Source organism: Citrus sinensis, chromosome 9, assembly GCF_022201045.2.
Source record: "Citrus sinensis cultivar Valencia sweet orange chromosome 9, DVS_A1.0, whole genome shotgun sequence".
NCBI classification, from domain to species: domain Eukaryota; kingdom Viridiplantae; phylum Streptophyta; class Magnoliopsida; order Sapindales; family Rutaceae; genus Citrus; species Citrus sinensis.
This window is the reverse complement of record NC_068564.1, coordinates 5,309,023-5,320,484: the sequence shown is the minus strand read 5'-3', so window position 1 is coordinate 5,320,484 and position 11,462 is coordinate 5,309,023. Positions and strand designations below refer to the sequence as shown.

General features: G+C 31.3%; 1 protein-coding gene across 1 annotated transcript; it reads left to right on the top strand.

The window, feature by feature from the left end:
• Nucleotides 1-7,280: 7,280 nt before the first annotated feature.
• Nucleotides 7,281-8,776, top strand: LOC102630325 (ervatamin-B-like). Its single transcript, XM_006494150.4, has 2 exons — nucleotides 7,281-7,767; nucleotides 7,967-8,776. The coding sequence occupies exons 1-2, from the start codon at nucleotides 7,320-7,322 to the stop codon at nucleotides 8,488-8,490; spliced, it is 972 nt and encodes a 323-aa protein (XP_006494213.2). The 5' UTR covers nucleotides 7,281-7,319; the 3' UTR covers nucleotides 8,491-8,776.
• Nucleotides 8,777-11,462: the final 2,686 nt, after the last annotated feature.

Here is an 11,462-nt window from a genome sequence, read left to right as displayed (position 1 = left end):
GAAGATGATTATAAGGCTAATGGCTCTTATCTATATGGCTTTGACCCAGATGGCTCTGATCTAGATGATGCTTTTAGAGATGAAGGTAACAACTGTAATGATCTTGAAGACTACAAATTTGGGGATGATAGTAGAGATGAGTTATATGATGATATTTTCGAAGAACAAGCTTGTAATAGATATGAAAAGAGTGCTGGTGGCTTTGAGCTTAGTTCTCTTGGCTATGAAATAGTATTGAGACCACGTCAATTGTTTGTAAATGTGTGGGAGTTTAAAAAAGTTTTGAAGGCGTTCGCAATTAGGAATGGATTCAGACTAAAGAGGTTGAAAAATGAGAAGATAAGAGTAACATGTGCGTGTGCAGCACCAAATTGCACTTGGAGAATCCATGCAAGTCCTAATTAGAACCGAAGGTCGTTCCAAATTAAGACCTACTGCCCATGGCACACCTGTCCTAGAGTTGATGACAATTATTAGGCAACTTTAGATTGGATAGCAGCCATATATCTGCATTTATTCAAATTGAATCCTGACTTGAAAATTTTTGTTATTGTAGCTGTTTTGATGTAGAGTTATAGAATTGAATGCAACAATCAAATGCTATATAAGGCTAAAAGGAAAGCACTTAAGTTACTCGGTGAAGACCACAAGACTAGCTACAGTAAATTGTTTAGATATATGCATGCCTTATTAAATTTCAATCCTAGTTCCACTGTCTCTCTTGAAAGGATTGGCTTGGTGGTGCTCAATTTGCCACATTTAAGAGGTTCTTCTTGTGTATATATAGATAGTAGTAGAAAGGGATTTAATTAAAGGTGTATGCCATAAATTTGGGTTAACAGTTGTCACTTAAAAGGACCATATAGAAGTGTACTCCTAACAACTATGAGCATTGACGCAAATAATGGGATTTATCCTTTAGTTATGTGTGTGGTTGAGTCTAAGAATAATGAGTAATGGCAGTATTTTATGGAGAAACTATATGATCAAGTGGGTTGTAATGGTGGTGAAGGTTTATACTTTATAAGTGATAGGCAAAATGAGGAACAATAGTTTACTCGGTGAAGACCACAAGACTAGCTACAGTAAATTGTTTAGATATATGCATGCCTTATTAAATTTCAATCCTAGTTCCACTGTCTCTCTTGAAAGGATTGGCTTGGTGGTGCTCAATTTGCCACATTTAAGAGGTTCTTCTTGTGTATATATAGATAGTAGTAGAAAGGGATTTAATTAAAGGTGTATGCCATAAATTTAGGTTAACAGTTGTCACTTAAAAGGACCATATAGAAGTGTACTCCTAACAACTATGAGCATTGACGCAAATAATGGGATTTATCCTTTAGTTATGTGTGTGGTTGAGTCTAAGAATAATGAGTAATGGCAGTATTTTATGGAGAAACTATATGATCAAGTGGGTTGTAATGGTGGTGAAGGTTTATACTTTATAAGTGATAGGCAAAAGGATGTCCTCAATGCATTGGATAGAGTGTTCCCTTTATCAATAAAGAGGTACTACTATAGATACATTTATGCAAACTTTAAGAACAAGTTTCCTGACTTGTTACTGAAGAAAGTGTTCTGGAGAGCATGTAGGAGTTCTAATGCTGCTGACTTTAATTCCCACATGGAAGAACTAAAGACTATAACTCCGGATGGCTATGAATGGTTGATGAAAATTCCCATTGCATGTTAGGCAAATCGTTTGTTCCTCCCTCACACCAAATGCAGCCATGTTACTAATAACATGATAGAATCCTTCAACAATTTCAGAGGTTTAAAGTCAGCAAGGATGTCTGGGGAAATACAAAGAAAAACCATGCAGTTGATTTATAAAAGGCATGGGGCAGCCCTTGGAAGGAATTGTGAGCTTTCATAAATTGTGATAAGGAAGATTATTGAGAGAAGAGCAGAAGCAGAGTCACTCTCTGTCATCTTTGGGCATAATGAGACATTTGAGATACTTGAAGACGTGACAAAGATCACTGTTTTTCTTGCAAAGATGCCCTTCGTTGCATATATACAAAGAAGTATCCTGTGGAAGACTATATACATCCTTATCTTAAAAGGGCAACTTTCATTGAGACTTACAAACATCAATTTAAACCAACTCTTGATGAGAAAAAGTGCCCACTCATTCTTTATGACAATTTGCAGCCACCAACAACTATAAAGACAGTTGACAGACCTTAAACTAAGAGAAGGAAAGAAGAAGGTGAATCTTCAACCTTTTAGAAAAGCTTAAATGTAAGGTGCTTTCACTATGACTAGTGAGGACATAATAAGAGGACTCGCCTAAGGACAACTAGTGATTATGAGAAGAAAAAAGTTACAGAAAAGGTAAAAAAATTTACTAAAATTAATCTTAATTTTAACATAAAATTACACCTGATCACTGAAATAATTAATAATTTTTATTTTGCAAGGCACCAATTGCTCAGACTAGTTCAGATATAAGCAATATAATGAGCCAAACACAGTCATCTGCCCATGATAATGGCAATATTAATGTTGGAAATATTTGTAGTGAATAAACAATCTTAATTTTGTAGTTCTATTGTCATTAAACTTAAAGCATCCAGCAAATTTAAGAACATAGAGCTAAGAATATATGAGAAGACAAAGCATGTTATCTAACCCCATATTCTTTTTTTTTTTATAGGGATCAGATGATGCAACACTTTTACAATACCCAAGCATCAACATATGGTGTATTATCTCTTGTTCATCTAACATATAAGTTTGCGTTCTTTTGATTCATATTTTGTTGAAATGTAGAAACTTTTATACTAATGCCAAAAAATAGGTCATATATGCCTTTCTTGACTTAATTACAACAACCTATTATGATAGATAGTTGCTTTATTGCATATTTATATGGTGTGCTTATGTCAATTGTAAGGGTTGGGTGTGTTATAATCTAAGAAAATGAATGTTCAAAGTCAATTTTTGCTAGAATGCCAATTATATTATAGTTTGATTTAAATTTATTGTTGTTGCCTATTGTTTCTGCTCATACATTAAGAATGGATTCTATTGTTGTTTCTTATTATTTTAATAATCTGCTGATATTGAGATGAAGTTCAATTGATTCATAGAATAGAGGCTTAGTTTGGACAGTGAGCTGGTGAAACAATAGTTTATTTTGAAGTGTCTTGGTTTGTCAAATATGCAATTGTGCTTTATAATTGCTTCTTTGGTTTAAATAGTCGGAGACTTTTTTTACTGAAATTGACTACCCAGTAAACAATTGATTGGAACTTATTTTACATGGATTTGGTTTCACAAGTCTCTGATCATACATTAGGAATGGATTTTGTTATTGCTTATTAATAACTCTATGAAATGAGAGTTATTATGGCAATTCTAGGCTTTAAATCAAGATCACTTAGAGAGTAAATGATGTGTTTCTATTGTATTTTTGTTACATTTTGTATAAATAATCATTTTAGTTAGTCTTAATAAGTTTTGCTCGATTTAAAGTAATTTGTGCTCAAATTGTGTGCATAATTGTAGGTTTCTACAAGCTTATAATTCATGGAAGGAATGCTATGCAATAGGCTTGGAAAAATGAGGAAGAATATGGCCACAAAAGAATTGAAACAAACCTGGAACAGTGCAGTTGCTGTAGCAATCCTGAAACAACGATAAAGAAAATTCTGCGCGGGACAATTGCAGAATTGCGATCTGCAGTTTCCTAATCTAACTTATGCGCGTCCTAGACTTCCGTTTACCCTAATTTTCAACTATAAAAGGAGCGCACATCATAAGGAATAGAGAGGGCCGTCACCCAAGGAGAAAAACGCAAAGAAACAAAAGAAAAATAAGATTCAAGAGAGAGATTAAGGGCTGCACAAGAGGAAAAATTGCAGAGATCAATTGGGAGCGCAATCCTTCTTATCATTCTCTTATTTTCGTGTTTTCTATTTATTCATGGGGATGTGTTTCATGGCTGAAACTTTGTTATTTAATTTTCTTTTACAAATCATGAACTAAATTTATTTGTGGTTGAGTGATAAACAATATTGATGGTTTATTGACTAAATATATGTGTTGCTGCATGTTTGCTGTAGCAGTTTATTTTGATAGTATTTATGTTTATTTATTATTTCGGTTGATCACCCATTTAATGATACAAGTTAGGAGAGAGCCGCAAAAGGGCATATCTCAGTGGAACATATCAGAGTAATACTTGGTTTTAGATTGAGTTTCCTGGATTGAGTTTAACTTATCCCAAAAGGTCATACTTAATCTAAAATTAGTGATGAACTAGACACAGGGATTCACCTTGTAGGGTAAATAGAACCTAAGCGTGTAATGTTATATCTTATGTTGGCATAACAATTGATCACTGTTAGGTAGCATATAGATATAAGATATCCAACATGCGACGGCTGAGGATGCATAAGGCTTATGCCCAGTGCTGTAGCAAATACTGCAGCAACCGAGCCAACTATTAGAAAATAGTCAAGACCATTAGGAGAGTTTATTCACTCAACTACTCTATATTCCCATTAGTTTTATCCTTGAGCTTGATGTGATAATTTACTTTGTTGCATTTTAATTATTGCGTTTTATTTTAATTAGTATATTAATTTCATTAATTGTTTTATCTTAATTTAGAACAAAATCTACACTATTAATATTGATGTAGCAAATTTGATAACATCAATCTCTGTGGAGACGATCTTGAATACTCATCACTTTATTACTTGTTGTGTACACTTGCACATTGACACCAATAGCATTAGTATTTATACTCAACACTTATTATTTCAATAATCTATTGATGTTGAGATGAAATTCAAGTGATTCACATAATGGAGGCTTAGTCTGGACAATGAGCTAATAAAACACAATTTGTAATTGATTGTTTTCCTCTAAACAGTCATACACACAAGTCATAATAAGCTGAAATTCTTTGCATTCATACACAACAAGTTACAAAAAGGTCAATTGATTCATATTCCTGGCAGTACTTGTTCATTAGGTACTTTAGATACAAGTACATGCATTGGTTACATAATGCTTATGTTGCAAATATAACTACACCCATTATTAAAAGTACAGCAATAAAAATGAAAAAAAGTTCAAGAACAAAATTATCTTAATACCACTGCATTTGCCCTCATTGTTACGTGTATCTTGCATGAGTGATTTCGATTCCTTCAATTTTTTTACATAATCAGTAGCAGCTCATAATTTGCATGACATGTTCCTACACCTTTAAATATTTTACCTCGATTGAAGTCATTTAAGGATGGCATCTAGAACTTGAAATAACCACAACCATGTTTACTGTCCGTACAACAACAATATAGCTTATTTGGCTTGTCATTTGATTCCAAAATCTTCAAACTAGCTCTTTTGTTGAACCTGCATATCTTATTTGCAAATCGAATGAGGTTTCCATTAATCTCATCCCTCCATCCTCTGCATCATTGGTTGCTTGATCCTATGGTTTAAATTTTGACATATAAATCGATAATATTTTAAATTTTTTACACTATTAAAATAGATTTCGAGTTAAATGATTTATTTTTACATTTATAAAATATATGTATTTAAATTAATTAATTTTCTTAGTAATTAATGAATTAATTAATTTAATATATGGTTAAACTATATTTATTATTTAATAACTATAATTGACGATAAATATAAATACGATTTTTTTTAATTTATCATAACTGTAATCAATTTTCTCTCACCCATTTAGGTAGGGTTCAAACTCTGTATCCATTTTTTTTAGAACAAGAGGTTTTACTATCTCAAGTAGATGGAATGTACAAAATATGAAAATGAATTTAATTTCATATTCTATGTAGTTAATGTTTTATTATTTTTTTGAAACAAAACATTTATTTAACATACTCTCAATTATTTGAATTCGTAATAAAAATATATTAGTTTATTAATAATAACAAAGTGTTAGTTTAAAAATCTGCAAAATCATTTTTGTTTGCTTGAACAAGGACTTTTGTATTGTCCAAATTTGACAATTTTGTGATGTTGGAGTATTGTGTTCATGCTGATATATTCAAAAGGTGCTTGTGACATAGGTCTTGGCTTCTAGAGGCATCACTGTAATTGAAAATTTGTAGGTGAAAGAGCAATGTGTCAAAATTTAAAAGTCCTTGGCTTTTTTGTTTTTATAACAAATATCAAGACTCCATTATAGTTGACTTAGAAAAAGACAAAAAAGGGGTAACAAACCTATGTGCCAACATAATTTTGCCCTATATTATGGGAAAACTAATATTTAGGCTTTACCCTATTATTACTCCTATTCATAATTATCTATCTTATTTGATAATCTTCATCTTAAAAATAAGATATATTTTTATGGTATAATCATTATTTTAAATTTTTACTTCTTTATTTTGGTACTATTCCCCCCCCCCCCCAAAAAAAATCAATACTTTCCCTTTTAAAAAATTACTCAATAAAAATTGTTAACATAAGATTGTCAGAGATTACTTTTAGTATTCTATCGGTGATATCATTCTATTTTTCTATTTTTAATTATTATTGTTCTTATTTTGTAAAATTTAATTTATTTTTATTTTTATTGATTTATGGCTTGAATAATCTAAAAAAAGATTGTGTTTGTTTATTTTCTTGTTATTTATATTTGAAAAACTTGTCAACTACAAAACATGTATTAGGATATGAAAAACTATTAAAAAAAAAAGGAGGGTAGAAAAACTAGTCCAATCTAAAAACTCTAAACACTTCCTTGGTTTGAAAATAATTTAAATATTTCTTTATTAAAAATAAACTAAAAATAAATATTTTTGTTCTTTTTTCTCTCTTGTTAACATCGCACATGGACAACAGTAGAGGCGGCAATTCGAGTTAATGGATTGTGTTCATGTTGTGTCATCAAATTTGAGCTAACCCAAGCCTAACTCATTTATTAATTGTGTAAAGAATCCTAACCCTAGCCGATCCATTTATTATCGTGCTATAATTGTGTTACTTATTTAAAAAAAATCTCAATTTTCAATAAAAAAATATTTTTAATATGTTTTTATATTTTCTAAAAGCTAGTCAAGTCATTGCTAGCAAGCCTCATAAGCACGAAGTACGCGACTCACGACTAACGCAACGCATACGTCTCATGCATTAGGCAAATATTGTACGCGACCCATGTTGAGAGCACAAATCCACTATCTACAAGTACTATATATAGAGCTGCAATGCGTGCTTCAAGTATTCACAACTCACCCCCAGCTGGCTAGCTAGCCTCTATAATTTGAAGGAAAAAAAAAAAAAAAAAACAACCTTGTTCAACTTGCAAATACCTACCAATTCTTATGGAGAAAAGCTTTGATATCATTGCCCTGTCTATGATCATTCTGGTGACTTATTCATCTAAAATGGTGTCGGTCGCCGGCCGGTCGCTGCATGAACCATCCATTGTTGAGAAGCATGAAAAATGGATGGCTGAGCATGGGCGCACTTACAAGGACGACCTGGAGAAGGAAATGCGGTTTAAGATATTCAAAGAAAACCTTGAATACATTGAGAAAGCCAATGAGGAGGCGATTCGGACGTACAAGTTAGGCACCAATGAATTTTCAGACTTAACTAATGAGGAGTTTCGTGCTTCATATACAGGATACAGGGTGCCAAGCCAGTCATCTTCATCACGGCAATCCACAACAGCATCCTTCAAGTATCAAAACCTGACTGACGTTCCAACTAGCATGGACTGGAGAGAGAAAGGAGCTGTCACTCCTATTAAGAACCAAGGTCAATGTGGTAAGTAAATCGTATACTAAATATTTATGAAGTAACTATAATAGATTATTTAGCCTCCAACCTCTTTCAGAACTCAAACTCAGTTGACCATCAGCTAATTAATAAAAACAGCTTGACAACCGTCTGCCAAACCCCTGCTGGGGCATGTTTCATGTAACTTAATCAAGCCTTTTTTTTTTCCTTAATATGTACGATGCAGGAGACTGTTGGGCATTTTCAGCTGTGGCGGCGGTGGAAGGGGTCACTGAGATTAGTAGTGGTAATCTTATTCCACTTTCGGAGCAGCAAATACTAGACTGCTCAATAGATGGTAACCATGGATGCAATGACGGTTGGATGGACAATGCCTTTAAATATATTATAAAATACCAGGGTATTGCCACAGAAGCGGATTATCCATACAACCAAGTCCAAGGAACTTGTAAAGACGCACAGGTCAAGGTAGCTGCTAAAATGAGTAACTTTGAAGATGTAAAACCCAATGATGAGCAGGCTTTACTCCAAGCTGTAGCCATGCAGCCAGTATCAATTTGCATTGAAGGAAGTGGACCAGACTTCCAGAGCTACAAAGGCGGTATTTTTAACCGAGGATGTGGAACTCAGTGTTCTCATGCTGTTGCTATCGTTGGATTTGGGGCAACTGAAGATGGAATGAAGTATTGGTTAATTAAGAATTCATGGGGGGAGAAATGGGGTGAGGCTGGCTACATGAGGATTCTCTGAGATGTTGATGCACCTGAAGGTCTCTGTGGCATTGCCACTAAACCTTCCTACCCAGTTGCATGAGTAGCAGTATTTTATATTATATTATTATTAGTCGCCTCTTAATAATGATGTCTTCAAGCCTACACATGCATTAGCCTCGAAAGGCTTATACGAACCGTATGAATCGTATGATTCTGTGGTTTTATCTATGTTGAGTATTTCATAAGTTGTAATTGAACGCCAATATTTGGTATTAGTTAATGTTAAATCTCTCCTTTAAATATAAGTTTGATCTTTGTAGTAATTAGTCATTTACATTTAATGCCACGGATACTCAATTCGACCAAGAAATACAAAGTTTATATTTCAGTTACTCTGATATTTTATGCGGCATATTATATGTCGTTCATTGATTAAGTTGTAAGAATTGTATGTAAATAATTAATAATAAATTTATTTATTATCATTTATGAGACAATAAATGATTAGTGGTACAATAACTAAAATACAAACTATGTATCCCAGTTCAATAAACATAACATTACTGATAATTAATATTATTCATTTAAGAAATATATATTGGTCAATGAAATTAATGCAAGACAAAAAGTAACTGAATTTTGATTACACGCTTGATGTCTGGAAGTACAATGTTTATGAATTTGTGTAAGTTGTTTTAGGTCAAATTTTTAAGTTAATCAAACCTATATACACACACTAACTTTTAAAGTTCGAGTGGAATTTGCCTGCTTTAATTGGGGTCTCATACAGCAAAAAAAAATTGGCTATCTTGAATTTCTTTTTCTAATTACTTATAAAAATTCAAAGGCTTGGTAATTTCCCTCCACCAAATTCTGTCTTTATTCCTAAGTAAATCAGTGGCTAGAACACTTAGCTACTCATTTCCAGATGAAAAAAACTTCATTTATTGCAACCAGAAATGTTAGTCACATATAATTAAGAACTTAAAAAAAGAAAATAATTATATTTCCTATATAGTAATTATATTTCCCATTTTAACTATACTCTGTGACTATCACTTTTAGTTTTCAAATGGTTGTTTTAGACGTTTAGTGATTAAAATCATAGTCGTTGAAGTCTTTTACTCACTAAAAAAAATGATCGCATAAAATCCAATTAATTGGTCTGGTTTTTGTGACTAATCGCTGATTCGTTATTTAATGAAACATTCGGTGACTTAAAAAAATAGTCACAAAACATGGACTATGGTAGTAAAATAACACAGATATATGAACTGCAAATTCCGTGAATAAAAACTAATAGTAGTCGTGGAATAATATATTAGGTGGTTAAGTTTTATTTAGTCCTATAATATTATTTTTCTTTTATTGTGATCATATGAGCAACATCACTCACGTGATCACTACTCTACTTTAATATCCTTTCAAAACTCTTATATTTTGTGCATCTATTTAATAAAATTTAAAACTTAAATTTTAGTATTAACACATTTTTAATTTTTAAAAATAAATATGAAAACACTCCTCATTAAACCTTTTCATTAGAAACTTTGTTTCCGTTCGATACATTTCACAATGTATTGTCTTTTTATTTTTAAGTTGTTTTTTTTTTTCAATCTTCACGTTTGATTTGTCTTTGTTATTCTCTTCAAACTGAGAATCTTTTATAATGTTCAATGTTGATGCCAATCTTTTTCATTGATTTTTCTTATATTTGATATTGGCCAATTCACTATATTTAATTATAAGACTGGTTCTTTTATAATGTTCAATGTTGATGCCAATCTTTTTCATTGATTTTTCTTATATTTGATATTGGCCAATTCACTATATTAATTATAAGACAGGTTCTTTTATATTGTTCAATGTTGATGCCAATCTTTTTCATTGATTTTTCTTATATTTGATATTGGCCAATTCACTATATTTAATTATAAGACTGGTTCTTTTATAATGTTCAATGTTGATGCCAATCTTTTTCATTGATTTTTCTTATATTTGATATTGGCCAATTCACTATATTTAATTATAAGACTGGTTCTTCTCAACTTTAATTTCCTCCTTCATGATTTCTCTGTCTTTGTTTCAATCACGTTTAAAACAAAAGATAATTTTTGTATTGATGCATGACTTTTCCAATCAATTCCGTTAACCAGAACAAGTTGAGAAGTTATGAGCCATAGCTAGTTTCTTGATCATATGCTACTGAGCTTTCTCTAATTAGTCCCCAGAAACGTTTCTACGGGAACACTAATTTGATTTTCCGGGGACAACGTTAATTTGTTAAAACCTAATTATTTTTACAGTAGATTACATTAATTTTCAGGTTGAAAAGATAGGATAATTTTACCTCCAATGGCTGTAAAAAGAAGTAATTATTTCGTTAAGAGTACAGTGGTGTTATACATTTTAAAATTTGATTATATATGATGTGGTATTCATTTACTGGTTGGTGAAATAATTTAATTAACTTACTTAGAATTAAGGGTTTATACATTGAATTGTCTTAATAAAGTAAAATTTTATAAAAAAATATATAGTTGTTTGGAGTAGAATTTTAGCAAAATCAAATAGTTGTTTTGTGGTAGGATTGAGCTTTTTTTTTTTTTTTTGGGTGAAAATTTAACATTAGAGGTAATAAAGTATTACAAAATATATAAAAGACTTAGAGTGGTGTTTGGTTGAAAGGAGAGGAAGGGGAAAAGAAAGTAATTTAAGTTCCGTTCTTGTTTTCGTTGTTTGGTTAACCATAATTTATAAGAATTTAATTTTCATTACAATTTAATATACATTATAATGTAGAATTTAGATTCCACATCAAAAAGTGATAAATTTAAATTCCTCTAGAAGCTAAAACATCTAAAATTATCCCTTCAAATCTTTTGTTAACTTTGTTTAAAATTATCAAATAATTATTATTTACAATTTTATTTTATCAATTTAATATTGTAGATGAATAACTTTATATATATTAATAAAAGTTAAAGTAATGATTTAATAAAATCACTT